Raw genomic sequence first — 21,303 nt, forward strand, 5'->3', positions numbered from 1 at the left:
GCAGGTTACAACCTGGGTTTTTTGGATCCTTGTGCGCACTTCCTAGTTTTAAATTTTTGTTTTCCTTAAGAACATTTGATCTGGGTTGGATCCAAGTATCTTTTTTTTGAATCCTTCAGTAGTTCTGCTTTGACTATATAAGAAATGAGGCAGAGAACTCCTTCCTCAATTTATGCAGCATTTTTTCTCAAAAGTCTGTCTTACACAGTTGTGCTTTCCATGTAGTCCGTTTAGTACCACGTTATCTCTGTGGAGATATACTTGAAGAACACTTGAAAATAACAGTTGTTGCAGAATATGGCTTGAGTACTTACCTATGTTACAGCTTTTTTAAATTTTCATTTGCAGTGGCAGTTAGCAGCTTCTTTAAAAATGCTCTCTCTACCCTCCAAAACTGAACTGAGTTTTAGCTTTTCTAGAGACACTTTCTGCTTTTACTCTGCTATATTTGTTGCTGTTTATCCTTTGTGCTCAAGTTAAGCTGCAGACCACCTTAAGCAGGAAGCGGGATGAGCTGCTGACAGAATTTACTAGTGTTCATTCACACGTGAATTAATTTAGTGTATACTGAGTGTATGCCATGAGGGCCAACTTTCAGGTTTATTCTGTGGTCAAATATGAAGCTGAGTTATGCTTGTGGAAAGATCACCCACAGGGCATGGTTTTCGGCTTTTTCTATGTGGTTGTTTTTTCCCTCCCCCGATATTTAGGTAATTTTATATTTGTTGTTACTCTGTTCGATGTTTTAAAAACAAGCAAAAAAATCTGTCCATTGTCATCCCATCACACTTAAACATGTCTGTAGCCTTCCATTAATAATAAGTTACATTTCTGTAAGCTTTTTCAGAAATACAAAGCAAGGAACACCTCTCACTTCTCTCTGTTCTATTTAGACTTTATTAAAATGCAGTCAAACAACTTCTACCTATATAAATACCATAAACCTTTGTATTCCTTTAATTAGGCAACAGATATACAGACTGGAAAACCTAGTACAAATGAGTTCATCTGATTTTGGTAAGTTTAACATATTTAATTTGACATTGGGATAGGTATCTGACTACGTTTTCATTAGAAAAGTGTATTATAACAGATCACACTTGTGCTTTGACTCTTGACCAAGGGCTCATGGAGTGGGCCGCAGAACAGCGTATAACCAGCATAAACCTGCAGTAAGGGTATGAATATAGGCAATCAAGTGATGTAAGGTAGTGTGAAAATAGTGGAAATGTTGTGAGTCAGTTTGGATCCAGATTTGCCTGTGTAATAGGTGCACAGGGCAATCCTGACCTTATTGACCTTAGTGGGGAATTTTGCATTAATTTGACTTGAGCTAAGATGTCACCCGTAAGGAAAATTTAAAAAAAAAAAAATTAAAAAAACTATTAACTTGTTTAATTTAAAATGGAAAGTTGCATCAAAACTCCCAATAACTATTTTAGTTACAAAGGTAGTGAGTTGGGACTTTTTTCAGTGTTCTCTTGGCTTACATTTAAATAAGTTTGTAAATAACTCTAAACTAAGCAAATATAACTAACTTAATTTATCTTTGCAGTAGGATCGATAAAATGGGATCACTACAAAATGCTTTGTTTCAATTAAATACTAAGGCATGAGAAGCAGTATGTTTCTGAAGGATTATTGCAGCCTTGGGCTTATTGTAAGTTTGAAGGCTGAATTACTTAGCAAGTTGAGAAGTTCAGTAATTACTCAGAAATAAACTGTGGTATCTTCTCACGACAGATAAATTCTTAGTGTTCTAAGAGGACAAGTGAATATTTTTACACATTATTTTTATTTTGGTTTGATATTGTCATGCTCTGTCTTTTAAATCATTGGTATGAATTTATCATCAAGCTTCTTTCATATGCTTTTGTGGATCGTATCTTAAAAATCTAATTTTGCTGACATTTTACATAAGTGGAAATAGCTTTATTTTAAATTACATTTGAACTTTTATATGGTAGCTGAACACCAAGAAACTGTTCTGTAGTTCTTTTTCCCTTAAATATAACCATCTGCTTGGTTCTCTTCTCTGTATCCTGTTCTTCCTCATGTCAAATAAGTTAGAAGAATAAAAAACTGTTGAATTTTATGCTTTGCACCACGCTTTCTTTGTGACATAGAGCAAGTAACTGATACATCTGTGACTCAGTTCCCCCTTGATACAAGCAGGCTAGTAGTAGAGGGGTGTCATGAGGATTAAAATATTTTGAAATGATCAGGCAGTGTGATGTTAGGTATTATTGATGTCTTAGGTAGATGCGCAATTGCCACTGTTTAAAACTCCAGTTTAGAGTTTCAGCTCAGTAAATCTTTGTTGTACATATACGTTTATACAGATATCAATATCGTACATTTCATTTAATTTCCTATCAGTCTTAATGAGCTTTGGAGGCTTGGTACTGAGAACTGTGTAATGTGGAAGCCATATAAAAATCTTTTCTTGTGCTCTGTGTTGTTTTGTCTTTTTTTGAAAATGCCTGATCTGTTCTTAACACTCTACTGTTGTTGGTTTGTTCCACTTCATTTCGTTGCTCAATGTTTTATGACAGTATGCAAAAGATTTTGTGGTGAAATACTGTAATATAAAATTTTGCTTAAACAGAACTTCTAAGAACTTAGGATTTGTTAGTGCTACAAAGCAGCAGTAATGTCTATAACTAATTCTTTTAGAACAGAGTGATTTGAGCCTCTAAACCTATAGTTTGTTACCATGGCAGGTTCTATGGCTTCTTACGTGGTGGGGGTAGGCTGTACACTGGAATATTATGGTACTTGTGCCAGTTGATTTGCTTCACTCAAGTGAATGATGCTGAGATAGGCTTATATGCACAAAACTTTATTTGTGGGGTCCGTAACAAGTGGCGTATGTGAACTTCAGGGTTACCTGAGGGGATGGGAGAAAACAAAGGGAAGAGAGAGAGCAAGAAAAGGAAAGGGAAGACTCCCCAGTGGCCAGCTGGGGGGAGGAGCAAAGGCAACTGCTTTTCCTTGGACGTGCAGTCTAGTACAGTAGGTGACAGAGTTTTTGCCACACTTCTCTAGTGCCATACACATTCATTGGGGCCTGCTCAAACTCCTCATTTGCTGTTCCCATTTACGATGCTCTTAACAATGATTGGCACATGCTTAATCAGGTACAAGTGCTGCAGGCTGACTGGTTGCTAAGCATTTGTGTGTATATATCATTGGGCAGTAGTTATTGGTATTTAAATGACTGTATCTGCTTTGTTATGCACTAAGTTTCATCTTTCTCTAATAAAAGCTGAAAGCCACAATGCAAGGTGTGGGAATGAATAAGGAGTGATTCTCACACCAGTGGCAATAGCTTCCAATGAATCTCTGCTGTAATAATGGTGTTTGAGCTTGCAGGTGCAAGATAAGGAGGGTAACACCATGAGAACAACAGCTTCAGAGAGCAAAGGAAGGGAGACACATAACCACAATAACTGGCTGAAAGGATACAGAGCTGCAAGCGAAGAGCAGGCTACAGGGTTGTAAATGGATGGCTCTTAGCATTACATATCTGAAGGCACTGTGCAAGAATGTGATGCTTCCTAGGAAGAGAAGTTACAAAGCATGTTTCCAAATAAGTCCAGCTGCTTAAGTCCCCCAAGAGAAAAGGATGCTGAGAAATTGTTTCACACATGTCTTTTCTGAAGGTGTCTTGGAAGCAGACAGGGAGTAGGGCAGTAGGGCTGAATGTTTTCTTCTAGCACTGATTGCTTGCCTCTGCCATCTTTCCCGAGTATCCTTTTCCCTCTGTATCTGGATATGCATCTGAGATGATAAGATAAAGAACGGATCCCTCTGGCAAGATGACATTTAGAAGTGTGTGTTTGCCACCCAAGGTGTCCTCAGAAAAGAGGGTGGCTTTCTTGTGGTTTGGTTTAATTACGGTGGAGAATGCATATATTACATGAGTCACAGCGTGGGCAGCTCTGCTTTAAGCTATTGTTCTCTTTTACTTCAGGTCAAGCTGCAAACTTGCACTCTGAAGCGGAGAGCATCAGGCATCATTGTATTGAGTTTCTATATTATGTGAAAGTTTTCATCTTCAGGTGAGATTTGCACACAATTTACTAACTTACATACAGAGCTTTGTGTAGCTGCTTCTTATCCATTTTCTGATTGTGTGTCTGTGTATGTATGTTCAGGTATCTGGAACCCCCTAAAGTGGAAAATGATGGAATGCTCCACCCATATGAAGAACTAGAAGTGCAGTTACCATCAGTGTTGGTGGAAGAGCTTCATGCTTTGACCATGCACCTTGGTCACCTTTGTGAACTCCCTAGTAGCGTCCTGGCAGCATTTACTATTCAAGATCAGGCAAAGGTTGATGTCTTTTTTTTTTTTTTTTTTCCTCCATGTAACAGTATATATTCAACTTGGTAAATTTTGCCTGAATAAGACTTAATCTTTCTTCAGGCTGAAATTGAAGTTACGCTTTATATTTTGTTCTTTTTTTTTTTTTCCTTTATTAACTGAGTGCCATCCCATACTTGGCAAACACAACTAATGAGCTATATATTTTCTGCTGTTGTTTTTATTCCTCTGTTTATGTTCTATAGCTTTTAGAATTCATCCTGCACTATACAAATGATAATACCAATTACAGGTAGACAAGTAGGCTTGAATTAGCGTAGCATGTTTAAAAAATTCCTCAATGTTTGTCCTTACTAATGGTTAAAATTCTGAGCTTCCCAGTAGGAGGGGCACTTTTTAAAAAATACATTCTGAAATCTGACTCAAAACAGGAAAAAATCATGCATATAAAGAAGAAAAGTGCAGGCATGGAAGTGGGCACTGCAACATTAAACACTAGTGAAGTAGACACCATTAAGATTTGTGCATACATATAATAACTAATGCTTTCAAATCTAGAAAGAAAAAAGGAATTTTGATCTTAGGTTTTATAAACCAGTGTCTGGAGAGAAATGATCCACTGAGAAGCAGCATTTTGAGTCTTTTTGTTTGTTTAGCTTGTCAGTAGTGTCACTGTTGTGCTGATGAATGAAACAGTAATTTCAAGTAAACTTTAAGGAAGAGAATATTGAAACTTTGGAATTACTTTAAGAGCACACTTTAGCAGTTTGTGTGCTACCTAATACTTTTCTGGACAGGAAAAGCTAACTAAGAGTGTTGTAATCTGTCGAGCTTGAATCAAGACATTGTCTTCAAATTGTAGTTTAGATCAGACTAAAGACTTCATGAAGTCCTCTACAGACAGAAATAATTGTCGTGAAGATTTTTTTGTGTTCTTTTTTTTTCTTTAACTGAATGGCATGTTTGTATGTTATAGTATATTTGATCATAGATACCCATAATGTTTACTGCAGGCAAAACATAGGCCCATCTTCATGTGTCTTAGTACAGTATCCAGAATTTGCTAAAGAAATGTTAAAAATAAATGTGTGTATTTCTAATCACAGGTCTTTCCCCCATCATGGCATTTACTACACCTCCACTTGGATATTCATTGGCTAGTATTGGAAATTCTTCACGTACTAGGTGAAAAAATGATGAGTAAGTATGCAGGTTTTTTCCTTGAACTTATTCTTGTACATATGCTTACTTACATTTCTCATCTTAATTCGTCCAGGATAATTTACTACTTTTGGTAGGTTTTAAGCATAGCTATATTTAATTGGGTAAACTCAAATAAGGTGAAAGCAGGTTCTTTCTGAATCTTCATGTAGCTCCAATTAAATGAAATCAGAAATAGTGTGGCCAGCAGGAGTAGAGAAGTGATCGTGCCCCTGTACTCGGCGCTGGTGAGGCCGCACCTCGAATACTGTGTTCAGTTTTGGGCCCCTCACTACAAGAAGGACATGGAGGTGCTGGAGCGTGTCCAGAGAAGGGCAGCGAAGCTGGTGAGGGGTCTGGAGCACAAGTCTTATGAGGAGCGGCTGAGGGAACTGGGGTTGTTCAGCCTGGAGAAGAGGAGGCTGAGGGGAGACCTTATTGCTCTCTACAACTACTTGAAAGGAGGTTGCAGAGAGGTGGGTGTTGGCCTCTTCTCCCAAGTGATGAGTGACAGGACTAGAGGAAATGGCCTCAAGTTGTGCTGGGGGAGGTTCAGGCTGGATATTGGAAAAATTTCTTGTACTGAGAGAGTGGTGAGACACTGGAACAGGCTGCCCAGGGAAGTGGTGGAGTCACCATCACTGGAGGTGTTCAAGGAACATGTGGACGATGCATTGTGGGACATGGTTTAATGGGCATGGTGGTATTAGTTGATGGTTGGACTTGATGATCTTACAGGTCTTTTCCAACCTTAGTGATTCCGTGAAATAGTATTAGGAATTTGTTCTATCAAAACCTGACCAAGGTTAAGAAGTTTGTTCTCAACTGATGCTTACAACATACTAAATATTTAATAACAATATATTTTTTGACATCGCAAATAAAAATACATTTGCAGAGATCCAGAATGCATAACAGTGAACAGCAATCTGATGAAAACAATGTAGGAAAAGTGTCCAAGTATGGACTATGGACTAGAACAAAGAATCTCAGAACAGATAATTTGCATTGTTAACCATATATGACACTAAGGAAATACTGGGCAAAGGAAGAAGTCTCAGTCAGAGGACCTTGTAAAAGTACAGCAAGAAAAGGGCAAGGCAATTGTGCTTTCTTTTTTTTTTTTAAAAAAAAAAAGGGCAAAAAGTAGATTGATGAGAGTAAGCTGTTCATAGAAGCTAGATAAAAAAGGTCATAGAATGCAATTGAAGAACCCAATTTCGAAGTAGTTCAGTTTGCTGAAGAAGAATTGTTAAAATACAGAAAAGAACTTTATTTGCTTTGTGAGAATTATGTCTTGTTCATGTATGTGCTAGCAAAATAAATCACAAAAATGTATTTTCTTCTATAATCATTGTGTCACTACAACCAAACCTCCCCCTGTTATTAGAAATTATCAATGTAAGTTCCATATAGGAACTGCAACATTTGGAGTAACATTGAGGTCTAGAAAGAATGCACTGTATGTTTAGCCCAGGTAACTGGTACTGAATCTGAACTCTTGGATTAGCTTTTGCCTGCTGTGAGTGCTGTCACAACACAGTCTTGCTCAGATTAAAGCATATTCACTGTTTTCTGCATGTCTGTGTTCCTGGATAGTGTGTGGGTTGGCTGTTTGTTGTACAGTTCTAAGCTGCTTTTATGATCCATCCATAGTCTGTTTTCCTTTTTTGGGGTCTTTTGGAGAAACGATGGGAAAACTGTTGGAGGCAATTTATTGTCCAGAATTCTATGTTTTATTTCTAGAGAAAGTTCTGAGTAATAATGCAGCAATCCATTTTTGTAAGAGAAAGCTCGTGCTTTTTAACAACAGAATTTACTAATCAAAACAGTAGTATCTCTGCATATATTGTCTTGTATTCTTATGTATCTTGTAGAATTTCTCAGGTTCTCATCTCATTCTGTAAAGTATGCTGAGTGGAAACTTCACACTGCTGAGACCAATGGCAGGATAGTGGGTTCAGGGCTTCGCCCTGCATTTCCAAGAATAAAATACAGGCTCGTTCTACATATTTTATGTTCCACTGATGTCAAGGGAGTTGTACTGTTGGAAAGCTTGCGGGATAAGATCTTACAGCCTTTTAACTTTACCATTTTATCTGTGCTAATGTCTACAAATGCTCAAGTTGGAATATGATCATGCCAGCTTTTTACATCAACACATCCAAAGGAAAGTGTTAGACCTCTCCATAATTGTTTGTCATCAACTTCCATATCTGCAAAACATGTCATGATTTCAGAACATGCGCACTGGCATGTGACAAAGAGGAACTTGCAGATAAATAGATCTTTATTCCACTGCAAAAACTGTGCCAATAAAAGGCTGTAAAGTGCCGAATTATTTTACCGTCAACGAGAATAATACCAGACTTTAGTGTAATAATGAAGGAACTACCTTGAACTTAGAATGGATGAACTTTCCCAAATGACTTTGTAAATTAAAATTATCTACAGCTCAACAAATCAATTCTAAAATGGATAGAATAGAAAAAAAATTCCTGTCTTTCTTGTATTCCTACAGCCAAACCCAGGACTAAATAGGTCTAATTTTCTTTTGTGTTTTAGGACAAGTTGTATATGCTAACCATTTTATGAATCTAACCGGAGAGAATTTAACCAGTATCAGCTTATTTGAAAAACACTGTGGAAATCTCATATCTGATTTAATAAGCTTGTCCATCAACAAGTATATAAAGGTAACTTTTTTTCTTTGTGTAGGACACAGGCAGATAGATGCTTGTACTGGGAACCATATGAATTAGATATTGCACCAATGCATACATGACTTTTTACTGTTAAGCTTTAAATGTTATGTATGGCTTTGTATCTCCATGTTTTAAAGAGTGTTATTTGTTAGGAGCTCAAATTGTGTTATATTTATTCATGACCATCTGCCAGTTGAATGAGAGAGTAATATTGAAATGCACTGTGTACAGAGCAGAAGTGAGTGCCACATTTCCTAAGTTCAATGTTCCAGGTTTAATGCCAAACATGGCACAGTCTAAAGGGTTTAGAGCTATACATGCAAAAAAAAATAATCTTTTCAAACTCTCTCAACAGGAACAAAAAAAGAATAACTGTAATCCTGGCAGTAAGCTAACTGGACACCTACAGAATGTCATATTACGGTTTATTGTTGCACTGCTCCTATTTCCACAACCTCATCTTTTTGTTACAGCGCTTTTACATTTGGCAAGGGAAAACTTGTCCTTTGCTTTTCTTTCCTTTTCTTTTCTTCTATAGCTGCAGTGTTTTTCTCACTTGTTTTGAGCACTCCAAAGCTAAAAAGTCATAATAGCTCCATATAGCACCTAGTAAAAGAGCTGCATAATCTTCTTTGACTGTGTTGTTGTGAAACCTGCTTTAGATGGGCATGTGTGATCCATGAGTGCAGGACTGAACTCTGAGAATAAGTAGCAGTGACCAGTGACCACTGTATAATTTATGTTTTCCTAGTACAAGGACATGAAAAATGGAGTCCCCCTTCTTTCATATTACTGTTTGGGGGGGGTGGGTGTGAAATGGCTGTAGTAGCATTTGATAACTGTTCTTTTAAACTATCTTTCTGTAGAGAACTGTGTTACCTTTTAAAATCAGTTTTGATCTATTAAATTATCAGATAATACCACAACTTCCTCCCCCACCAAAAGGCAAATAGATGAGAGTAATTTTTTTAAAGGAAGATTCAAATAGTATCTGTTGACCATTGTGCTTGATGGTAGGCTTTGAAATGTCAGCTGTTAAAATGACAGATTCATCCTACTTCCACAGAGCCACATTACAAAGAGAGGAGATTGTTTTGCCACTGCTTGTTTTTTCAGCTCTCCCTAGGCTTGGGCTGCACAGCTTGAACTAGTTCTATCCGAGATTCATTTCTAAAGTGGAGCTTGGACTTGAGCTGGATCTTCAGTATGCTTTCATTGCTATAATCCAGTAATTGAAATAACATCCCTCAAAATTGTTGAAAACACAACTGATAACCTGTAGTAGATGATGCTGTCAACTCATCACTAAAACATGTCATTAAGCTTTTGGCTGAGAATATTCAGAAGTGCAGTTCTTAACATTTGTGGGTATCCTTGGAAGGAGGGACATAAACACTAATCCTCCACACTTATATTTTCAGATCTGTTTCTTGGGCAGCTCTGGTATCAAGACACTTGACTTGGATATGTACTGAGTCCATTGTGCTCTGAGATACATTTGGCAGAGAAATATATATCCTTGGATCTCCTTTCTATTTTCAGCAGCATACCTCTGGCACTAGAGCTCTGTTGCCCCAAGAGTACCGCAGTTTGATGTTATAACTCTTCTTACCAAGTTACTGAACTCAGGATGTTGCAAGAGGAAATCCAGACTATCTCTGAAGAAAACAATGTCTCGGTTATCCTTAGTCTAACCAATATCTGTATGGTGTCTTGCTTTGATACTGCTAGCCAAACTCTATCCTGCACGGATACTGCACATCTCCTGCAAAAGAGATCCTGCTATGTTGTAGAAGAGCACAGTAGTAGTGCAAGTAGTAGATTAAGACACCTAGTTGCTGCAACAACTGGTGCTCCATGTAAAAGGCCTGAAACTCTCACTTGTAAGATAGGTTGTGTACCTAATACTTCCATAAAATCCTCCAGTGTTGTAGTGCATCTGTAATAAGTAGACTGCTCCTTTCTGAGAGATCTATTCTGCTCTTTGTTGATGAGTCATAACCAGAGTATTTTTGAGGCACTTGAGTTTTGGGAAGTTAGTAGTTAAATAACGAGTTTTTCAATAGACTTCAGTGGTCACACTGATGTTTCTTCTCAAATAATATTTACATAAGATTAATTCAGGTTGTTGAGAGATTCCCATAACGGATCTTTAACTAGGTACGTGAGGAGGCATAGGCACATGACAAACTCTAAACACCGTATGTGGAAAGTGAATAACAGAATTATTTTAAATATTTCAGTTTTGACCTCATGATGTTCTTAAATGGATTGTCAGGGTCCACCCTGGCAATTTCATAGTGTAAGCAGGGTTCCTTATAGAGAGAGAAAAACAAATTGTCACACTTAAAAATACATATAAATTCATATTTATAATTCAGTAGTTCAGTATTTAAACCTGATTTAGAGCTGTATGAAAACAGTAGTTGTAAACGTATTACTCTAAAGGTGGATTATAAATAAAAAGTCTGTATCCTTATAGAATATTATACAGATTTGAAACTATTGGTGATATACTTGATCTTCTAATTGTGAGAGTGTGGTTTTTAGTCATTCACTCCCACTTGTATAATGTCTCTTTCCCACAGCTACTGCTGTCACTGGCATTGCGTATTTTGATTTAATTTTTACTTTACACCATTAGGTTTCCAAATTCAGAAATTATTTTAAGTACAGTGTGATTTGAGAACAGTTGTGCATGAATGAATCAGGAAGAGCATGAGGATATAAAAATTCAGGATTCATGTCATCAGATCTAGGTGTCTAGGAATTAGTTGGCTAAACTACTCACCTAGTGTTCTTTTTATTGTCAGGGAAGGATAGCAACAGTTCTTTCTTCTGCAGTGAGTTACATGAATTAGTCTCTCTAGGTGCCCATTCCCCTCTATTTGCTTTAAAGGGGTGTAGGCTGATTATTCAAACTTTGACTACTCATTGTTTAGGGATAAACTGAGTATGAGCTGTTTGTCTTGCCTCTTTTCTTTCTACATTTCTGCCATTGTATCCTTGCTTGAAGGTAAAATATGCTGAATTATGCTATTTAAGCAAAGCTCTCCTCACTGTTTTTACCACCTCTGAATACAGTTCAGTGGTTTTGTAGGTCCTAAGACAGAGTAAGTTTTGTCTGTACTATGATTATTTCAAATACAGTGCTTGTAGGTCTTAAAAACATTAAAATGTACAGAGAATTTTTATGTATTTAGCACTTCCTTTTGCTGTTTTGCTTACTTTGTTTCACAATTCAGGGAATGTAAAACTAAAAAATGAATCACAAGACGACTACTTTGCATTTGAAATGCATCAGTCTAAGTGAATTTGGTTAAATATGGAATAGTAATCAAATAATGTATATGACTTGAAATATGCTGTTTTCTGCATATTAAAAGAATGCCTTGCAGTAAATTTACCGAAAAAGCAGATTTTGTGAAATGTTGTGGGAACATTAACATCCTCATGCCAACAAAAACATATTCTACTAGCATTATGGCTAGTCATTAAGGATTTTTCAGTTAAAAATAACAACAATAATAGCTATTAAATCATTTGAAATCTTTTTCTTATCTTCCCAAGAACACCAAGAAAATCTAATCAATCATCTTCTCTTTTCCCTACTGTCAGACAATGAATCGTTATTTATTGCAATTCCTTTTCATTTAGGCCTTAGAAACCCATTTTTATTTGATTAAATAATGTTTGAAAGTGGCTCAGAAGAAACTAAGACACAGCACAGCCTATAACTTATGTAGAATTAGGAAACAGTCTTTGTTGTATGAGATGTATTTTGGATATTAATGAAATAATGCACTTTCCAATATCTAATTGTAGCTATATTATTTAACTGCAAAAAACCTCAAACAACCAAAACCAGAGGAAATATTGGTACATAAAATGCAATTTCAAAAATAACACTTTTATGAATAATTGTATTGCATATTCTCTTTCAGGTGAGACCTTCTGAGGCTCTTACTAGTCATCATTATCCGTGTATCTGCATTAAAGAATTGTGGATTCTACTTATTCAGCTGCTGGACCACAGAAATAAAGGGTCTCACACAGAGGTAATGGAAGAATACTGTAACATATACATGCATATTACATATGCAATACAGTTGCCAAATGTTCCCAGGTTGCCATGAATGTACTAGTTCACATATCTGATGATAGAACTGAACTTCGTATTTGCTTTAGGAGGACTGCATGCTAACTGTGATGCTTTAGGCTGCCGTCTTGAATGTGCATCAAGTCCTGACTCTAGGTTTGACCTAGGGCACTGATAAGGAGTGCTCCTTGTGCTAAGGAAAGCAAAGGAACAGACTGTGAAAGTTGTATGGTAGAACAAAAGAAACCCGTTTACCCGGGTTTTTAAATGTTTATTATTATTTGTAATTTATTTGTTATGTCATGCAATGATTCATCTCTAGGCATTAGAAACACAGGTACAGTCAGACCAATGATCCATCCAGCCCAGGTTTCTGTCTTTGATACCCGTACTTCAGCTACCTATACAAGAAAAACCTGGTTTTTGTTTTTGAATCTTGTAGTTGCTGACTTCTTTTGATGCCCCCTTATACTTTTATTGGAAGAGCCAATCACTACCTGTTCTCCTTCCTTATACCAATATGACTTTATATGCCTCCTCGGGTTTTTTTTCTGGTATCTCCTACCTTCTGTCTTTTCTAGGCTGAGGAGTCTTACTGTATTCAGTCAGGTGCCATTCTCTACCTGTGGGCATCTTTGTCACCCTTCTCTGAACCTTTTCCAAACTATTTTGAATGGCAGAGTACCGGGATTGCATGCAGTATTCAAAGCATGGGTTAGGTGGCCATATGAATTTTATACATTGCATACTGATGTTTTCTATTTTGTTCTTTTCCTTTGCTAATATTTTCTAGTGTTTTGATTTTTCTTTCTTGACTGCTGGTTAGAATTGAGCTGATGTTTCTCTGAATAAATATTAAGTGTCAAAATCCTTTGAAAGTTTTCTGAAATAATCTTTATAAAAACCAAAGCTGCCATCTGCACAATGAGTACTGTTCACTTAGAATAGAATGAAGTACTTCACAGTAGAGTGTTTGTACTGATAGCTATTTACTCGTTAATGACAACAGATATAAAGGTGGACAACACAAGTGAAACTTCATTAGTGTTAAGTGTTTGCACTAGCACTTTGAAGCATAAGTTAGGATCAGGACCCAGCTAAGGTGGATGAAATACAGGTGCAAAGAAGTTCCAGAGAGTTTCTGTATAATTAAGGAAGATGGGCACAGGCTGTAAGAAGAAGTAATATTGTGGTATAGACAGGGATCTGAGCCAAAGAGAATTAATTGGTTTGTCAGTGCTGGAAGAGACTTGGAACAAAACAGGGAATTTGAACCTCAGTTTGCTGTCTTTCAGACTGATTCTTCACCATCTACTACTATCTTCCTCTTGGTTAGGTTAGTCTGGTGCTAGAAGTTTTTCAAAAATCTGTTGTAAAAAGTCTCCGTTAAAGAACTCTAATCTCTCTCATGTGTAAGTGTTGGTGCAGCATCCCATCTGCACATTTTCATTCCATCAGCTTGTAGTTTTGCCTGTGAAATATCACACCATGTTCTTCCTTGTGACCAAAGCTTGTCCTTTCACATTGCTTTCTAGTGGCATTTGAGAGGGGACATTCTAAAGTAGCTCCAGGTTTTCTCTGGTAATACTGAACACTGATTTTTGTAATTTTCTTTAAATGACTATCATCTTGCTTGTTCCCTGTAAAAGCAAATTAATCATTAGGACAGAGAAAATTGTTAACGTAGGCTTTGTTATTCAACACAGTTCAAATTTACTTTTGCATTTTCTACAGTGTTTCTGGAGTTTGGTGAACAAAACTCTAAAGAATATCTTTGAAAGGCCAAATAGTTCTGAAAGGATGTCTGGTTTTGAAACAATTCAGTGTAAAGACCCATTGAGTTTTAGCTGGTGGATTATTACTCATCTGGCATCACTCTACCAGTTTGACCGTAATGGAAATCTAGATGAGAAGGTGAGTGTGCTTTTTTCTAAATACCTAAAAGTCATTATAATTTATTTAGGTCTCTAACTTTGCTTGGTTATTTTTGTTGACAGAAAACAATTCATGTTGTAATACAGGAATTTTCACGCTCCTTAAAAAAAGTCCTTTAAAGTTGGTGGTGTTAAGGTGTGCTTTGTACAAGTCAGCAAATATTCCAGGAGCCCCTGACGTATTCATGTTATGCACCAGATATTCAGTAGATTACTGTATTAAGGAAACTTGAAATACCCCAACTAGTTAGTAGCATATATACTTAATGATGTAACATACGTTTCAAGACTGACTGCCTGCAGCATAAATGCTTCACTGGGTTTGTTGTTTTAGGAACTGAACACATTAGATTGTACCCTATGAAGTATAAACCTCAAACATTGACTCTGTAATTGTTAATGCCACTTTTTTAAAAAAAGTGGTAGCTCTGCTCTGGATAAATTCCAGTCTGTCTAATTGCATTCCCTTTGCATCACAGTAATGGCATGATGAGGTGAGTAGATATTTGTGTATAAAGCTTAATTTTCTGTGTTGGTGTGGTACCAATAGACACTGTCTAGTAACTGTTGAATTCAAGGTTCAGTTTAGGAAGGGCCATACTTGATACTGCTGCATCAAATTCCTTCATGTAACTCATTGTAGTTTTCTGGAGTTCTGGGGTCATGTAAACCCTGACCCTTCTTTCAGTCTCTACTCTGAGATTCATCCTGCCCAGTTTTAAGTTTCTGATCATTAATTGGGAAGGAAATAGGCACTTGCTAAGGCAATTCATCCATTTTGAGAGGTATGAAAGCTGCCAATTTTTATTAATTGACTATAGAGGGAGCTGACTAGAAGCCAAAGAGATAGCTGAAGACCCAGAAATGTAGGTTTTCTGTGGGTTTTTTTTTTTTTTGTCTGATAGTGGTTTTGGCACTAAAGAGAATCGGGCCATGCCACTTTCTGTCACCTGTCTTTCTGTTCTTTTATGTTTTGCCTCACTGTAGTTGTGTTTGGGGTTTTTTAATGGTGGTGTTGGTTTTTGTTGTTCGGTTGTTTTCTTTTTTTTTACATTTCAGCTGGATTGCTTATATTCCCTAGTTTACCAAGCATCAGCTATATATGGCTTCTTCCACAAATTGCCCTTAATTGCCCTTTCTTGTGAAGTGTCCTTTATTATTTGTAATTTAATAGTGTGTATTAAAACTGGAAAGGTCATACCCTTTTTTGTTAAAATCTTTACCATGATTTCCTGTCCTGATTTAGGATGAAAGGTTAAAACCTTGAGATATGTTTGTGAACTGCAGAACTGTAAAGAGGGAAGAGTTTGAACACATCAGTTGATCAATTTGTTTTGATAACTTAAAATCCCCCCTTCATCTTTAGATCTTTAAAAGCATTAGTATATAAACAGAGAAGGAATGAAAAATGTTGAACAACTGTGAATGCTTTTGATCCTAAGTAAAATTAGACGTTCTAATAAAAGTAAGAATTGTTTTCATTGATTTTTATCTTGCAAAGTCCCTGGTTTGTCAAAAAAAAAAAAAAAAAGAAGATAGGGAAGGTATGTGGTAACTCAGTGTTTGAATACTTAATTGAAAAACTCATGCCGATTCTGGTGACTAGAGGACTTGATGAATGTGAGATGTTTATGCTTCTGCTGCTTGTGGGTTGACAGATCCTTTAGGATCCCGTGGCAGGCTGCTCATGATCATGTGGTTCAGTCTGTTCTAATAATACCGTGGCAAAATGAAGCAACTTCTTAGACATTCATACAGTGTAAAATTGCAGACCACATCTCATTGTTACCCAAGGTTGTCTCAAGCTTCCCTTGCTTTTGCCCCGTTACGATGGTAGTGGGGGAGGACCACAGTCCATATTGTATTTCGGAGGGACATTGGGAAGGTAGAATTCCTACACTCCCTGCTTATTAGAGGAACTTAGATGGAAAGAAAAGGTTATTCCCAGGTTGAATACAGAAACCAGTGTGAAGCAGCCATTTATCCTGGTTTTCTTATATTTTATGCCCTAATCAAAATGCAGTGATACTGTTTACTTTGATCATTTGATTTTTTTCCTGTCTCTCATACTGGTACATACTGTGTATTTAGCCTCGTGAGAGATTATTTTTTGCCCCAGGCATTATATTGTTTAAATAAGCCAAACAGAGGTAGAATGGAAAAAAGGATTCCTGTTGTTCTTATTTTAGAGTAGGAATCTGAGACGCCGTGACAGAAGTGACTTGCCCAAGATAAATAATATTTTTTCCTTAGCACCCACCTGGGAGAAGAGAATTTCCAAGTCTCGATTTGTAAATCATGAGACCTGTGCATGTTCCTCTTGAATGTTTCAAGTAGTTTTTAAGTTCAAACTGTTAGCTGTGCTTCGCGTTTCTCTGAGTTTGGCTGTGAGTTTGTCCAGGGATCCCTGTTCTCTTAAGTGCCATGGGTACTTAGAAAAAAATCTATCAGTAACACAGTGCCTTTTCATACACCACAAGAATGTAATCTGTTGTAGATAGTTGATGGTTACCATTTCTTTATGTTTCCTCCCTCACCCCAAATTACAGCCTGAAACATTCTTGGAATGTTTTAAGATAAAATAGTCCATGATATAAAGTTGTAAAGTCAGAGGAATTACATCAGGGCTCAATGTAGTTGCGTTTTGTTGGTTAAACATCTGATGCAATAGCTTCATGACACATGCTTTCTTTTAATTAACTGTGATCAGAGGTGGGAGGGTGATGTGTCATAATGATGGTTATTCATGTGCTCTGTAGCAAAAATTGCCTCTAAGCCTATGTCATCTGTGGAAGATTTTCAATTTTTTAATGTGGTCTGCATGGCCTTGAGGTTATTATGAAAGCTTTTAAAATTCTAAATAGGTTTCAGACTTGCTTTTTATTTTTCCCCCTTTAGCTCATATAACGTAATTTCAAATATGCGATGATTCATATATTGAATATATATTTCATACACATGAAACAATTTTTTTAAACTAGAAAATTTTGACCAGGTTTCCTAGAGACTCTCTTATGAGGGATGTATAGTACCTGTCTCTTTCCATAACCTCACATTCACCCTTCTGAAAAGATGGATTTGTACATCTAAAAACCAAATGGGACCTGATGAGAAGATTTGCTACTTCTGAACATTGCAGGGTCAATTTCAATATACTGTGGGCTAGGGAAATATAGTCAGGATTACTTGGGGCTAAAAATTCTTGCCTTTGAATAGAATAATCTGAAATGACTACGTGGCAAGATATGCAGACATGGACTTCCAGCCGAGAAGCCTAGTATGGCTCTTCCAGGTAGTCAACTGTTAGTCCTTGCAAAAGTTTCTCCCTGAGAACCCAGAGAGTCTCTGCTCAAGTTTTTGCTTTTAGCAGCACTTTTATGCACTGTAAGGTCTCCAGGTTCTGTTGGTCTTAGGACTCTGTGGGGTGGAGCTAGGATGTTGTAAGCCAGCAGGTTTGGAGTAAGATGTAGATTCTACATATTCTCTGACAAGGATGGATTGTAAACAGTTGCCATGCCATATTGCCAGTGTAGCAGGGAATACTGTTAGGATGTAAATTTAGTGGGATTTGAATGAAACAAGTGTGTTAAAAGATAGAGACAATTGAGGCTAAAAGAAGAGTGCAGCAGGTGGTTGGTGTCATTTTTTCCTGAGTTTGGGCTGAACCTGGGTACACTCTTGTAATTAATTCCAGTTGCTGTCAGGAGTTTGCCCTAGACTACTCCAGGGTCTTGTAACGCGAGCTGAAATTTTGGCAATAAACAAGTTTTTTATAAACCATGTGTCCTTGGACTATGGGAGTGCTAAAAGCATGTTCTGAGCAGGCTGATCCAGACATTCAGAGGTCTCATAGTCATGAGACTCTCTTAATATCTACTCATTTCTGATAAATCTGGCTTTTGAGCAGTTGATTAGCTTTATTCGGAGTCTGCAGTAGGACCATGCCAGTGTGTAGGTATTCACATAACATCAAGCTCTAAAATACAGCAGTCAAAATAAAAATCTGCCTTAAATACTAGCTAGAACTGTCTGGGAATGCTGACTGTGCACTTCCTGGGTTTTACTTATTATTGAAGTGCTGCCTTTGCTCCTTGGCTACTTGTTGATGAAGTGGCCTCTCCTTCTGACAGGATGCTAGTTCTGGTTTCATGATACAAAGGCTTTGGCATCAGTAACAGCTTAAGAAGTCCTTATTACCACCCTAGGCATGATATGCCTTCTGCTGTTCTGGCGCAATTATTTGTGTCCCTATTCTATGACCTAGGTCAGGCCATCCTTTCTTTTTCATTCTTTTTTTCTCTCCTGAAGCTCTGGGTCAGTTCACTGATCTGGTTCACACTGTGTCCCACAAGCAGAAGTACCAGAACAACTGAGCAGTGGCATGCTGCATCTGTGAGGGCAGGAAAAGCAGCTGGCAGGATGAGGAGGAAGCAGTGGGAACTCCTTAACTGATACTGCTCAAGTTCCTGAATCGTGAAATCACAGCTTTAGTGTAACTTTCTGCAGATCTGTCCTTTCATTTATATTTGTTCCATAAACAGTGTACAGACTGTGACTTGCTACCATGGGCAATCTTTCAGAATTCTCTTTTTCTTGTCGTGCAAAAATGTAAAGCCACCAAGTAGTTAAATTGTGTTACATAAATATTAGTGCATCTTTTTGAAGAGTTCATCTCTGAAGTTCTCTCGGTACTTTCTGGAGTTCTGTGTGGAATTGTCACCAAGTCACAGTATTAAGTAGTGTAGTCAGTAGCAGAAGAGGATGGGGCATGATGGTGTTGCTGCTGGAAAGTAGTTATATTTCAATTACCAAAGCATAAGATGGTCTTTATTGTAAGCTCGATACAGACATTTAAGGACAGATATCTGCAGAATAATTTACAAGGCTTAACAGTTGTGATAGTGGAGGGAATGAGCGAGGCAGGACAATGATGAAAGTACACATCTAGTTATCTACACAAGCTATATATGTGACTGAGTGTAAGAGATGATTTTTGGACCTCCTAGAATTGTATGTATGTTGGCTTGGTCGCCTTTTATTTTTTCCCTGGGAAATGGCCTTAGTTGCAAAACCTTCTACCCTTTCCCACTTTGCCTAAATAATTTTTTTTTTTCTTCCTTTTTAATATACTTTGCCATGTAACTCTTCTACTTCACTAGCATGGTCTAGTTGATTCAAATGGATAGTTACCTGTCTTCCCAAGCTGAAGAATATGTATTACAGGCTATATTTGACCTACCCTGTATTTTTTTTCTATCTATATAGGCCATTACTATCTGGCCAACTTCTTACCATATTGGCCAAAACAATCCTTAGTGCTTGGCCTTGGAAAAATGAGTTAGAAGTGTTTTTTCATTGAAAAGGAAAAACAAAAAGGTGAGATTGTACCTTTTCCTCCTTCTTACCCCTTATATCTTCCTTTTTAGAGAATGTTAAAGAAAGAAATTGTAAGACATACTTACTGCTTGTACTAATCAAAAATGCCTGAATGTTTTGCTGCGTTACTAAAAGTGAAGGTTGGGATTCCAAATGAGTCACTTAAATCAGTTTAAATTGTGTACTCTTCATGTGTTTTTGAGGCCTAAATTTTAGGACAGGTATCAATTACATTCATAAACCAAAAAAAGCTGTTTTCAGTGATGACTACAATATGCTGTCATGAAATTAAATATTTCTGGAAATCTCTTGCCTGCTTATTTTCATGTTATTACTTAATGATTCTTGTGAGCAATACAAACGCTATTTCATGCTGACAAACATTATTTTTCAGAAGCAGAAGGAATCCAACTGGAAATTTGTGGAAGAACTCCTTAAAAAATCCACTGATGCTCAAGTAAGTGTGTAAAGGAAGAAATAATGAATAAGGAAAGTGTCAGGGATGCTTTCAGGAAAAGACCATGCATGAGACAAAGTCCAACTAACAAATGTATTTTTGGAATTCTAGTGTTGTTATCACAGGTAAATGAACATCCTTGCCATAGCTGAACTATGTCAGTATACAGTTCCCTCCTTGTTAGCAGTTACACTTGCTTTAAAGTGGTTGTGCTTGATGCTAAATTGTCAGATAAAGGAAAAAGATAATTATCCTGGAAGGGTAGGTATATGGCTATTCTGACAAGATGTATTCAGAGTAAGAACTGGATGCTTAGAAAATGTAAACCAGACACTGAATGTAAGGATATCAAGTTGAGGAGACATGATGAGGGAGATAGTCAGTTGCATTGAAAATTCAGCTATATCCTCATCACAGCGGGAAGGTGACTTGCCTTGCTGAGCAATTTGTCTTACAGGCTTGAATCAAACTCTTACTGATAAGGTTCTAGTTTCTAAGCAGTCATTTCATACCTTATCATTTTTCTTTCTGTGGAACTGTTAATGCAATGCTTCATGGCCCAGAGGTCAGACTTGACCTCCTTTTAAAATGCTTTTAAATATGCTGTTCATCACGTTTTTAAATATGTTGCATTGCAACACTGTAAATTTGTTCTGAAGTTGCATGGTACAAATTGCAAATGCTGTATCAGCAACGCCTATAAAAATAATTTCTTTAATTTGTGTATGCTTAAGACGAGAACAGACGTGTTGATTTTTGTATTTGGTCTCCGACGAAATAAAAAAAATCCTGCAAAGTTCTGTTGTTGAAAGCAGAGGAGGAACCAGTTCTTTTTTATTATTATTGCCTTGCTCATGCAGTAGTAACAGCTGTGGTTGAAGCTGGAGTACGGAACAATACTTGTTATAACTACAGTTTTTACAAAAAGATTATTTTGTAGTTGTTAGGATAGTTGAAACAACAGGGTATTAAAAAGTTGAAAAATAGTGCTATACATAAACTCTAACATTTGTTTATGTAGTCTTTCAACTTAAAAGGTTAGCTCTTTTTGAATGATTTCACAGTATATAACTGAATACACACACTGTACATATACATTAAAACTATAGTGATGACATCACTTACTGGATGCTTCCCATTCTGTGAGAGAAACTGGAGAGATTTAGATGAGAATAAGAGGTATAAAAACTGTAAGTAGCTTAT

General features: G+C 37.0%; 1 protein-coding gene across 1 annotated transcript in view; it reads left to right on the forward strand.

Annotated features, from left to right (window-relative positions):
• Positions 1 to 21,303, forward strand: part of MMS22L (MMS22 like, DNA repair protein) — a 95,963-nt gene that overhangs the window by 6,198 nt on the left and 68,462 nt on the right. The window contains exons 3-10 of the mRNA XM_059835600.1: positions 965 to 1,017; positions 3,977 to 4,064; positions 4,161 to 4,338; positions 5,436 to 5,529; positions 8,095 to 8,225; positions 12,179 to 12,292; positions 14,068 to 14,247; positions 20,038 to 20,100. Of these exons, the coding sequence (XP_059691583.1) occupies positions 965 to 1,017; positions 3,977 to 4,064; positions 4,161 to 4,338; positions 5,436 to 5,529; positions 8,095 to 8,225; positions 12,179 to 12,292; positions 14,068 to 14,247; positions 20,038 to 20,100 (901 nt within the window). The remainder of the gene's footprint in view (positions 1 to 964; positions 1,018 to 3,976; positions 4,065 to 4,160; positions 4,339 to 5,435; positions 5,530 to 8,094; positions 8,226 to 12,178; positions 12,293 to 14,067; positions 14,248 to 20,037; positions 20,101 to 21,303) is intronic.

Source organism: Gavia stellata, chromosome 2 (genome assembly GCF_030936135.1).
Source record: "Gavia stellata isolate bGavSte3 chromosome 2, bGavSte3.hap2, whole genome shotgun sequence".
Classification (NCBI taxonomy): Eukaryota; Metazoa; Chordata; class Aves; order Gaviiformes; family Gaviidae; genus Gavia; species Gavia stellata.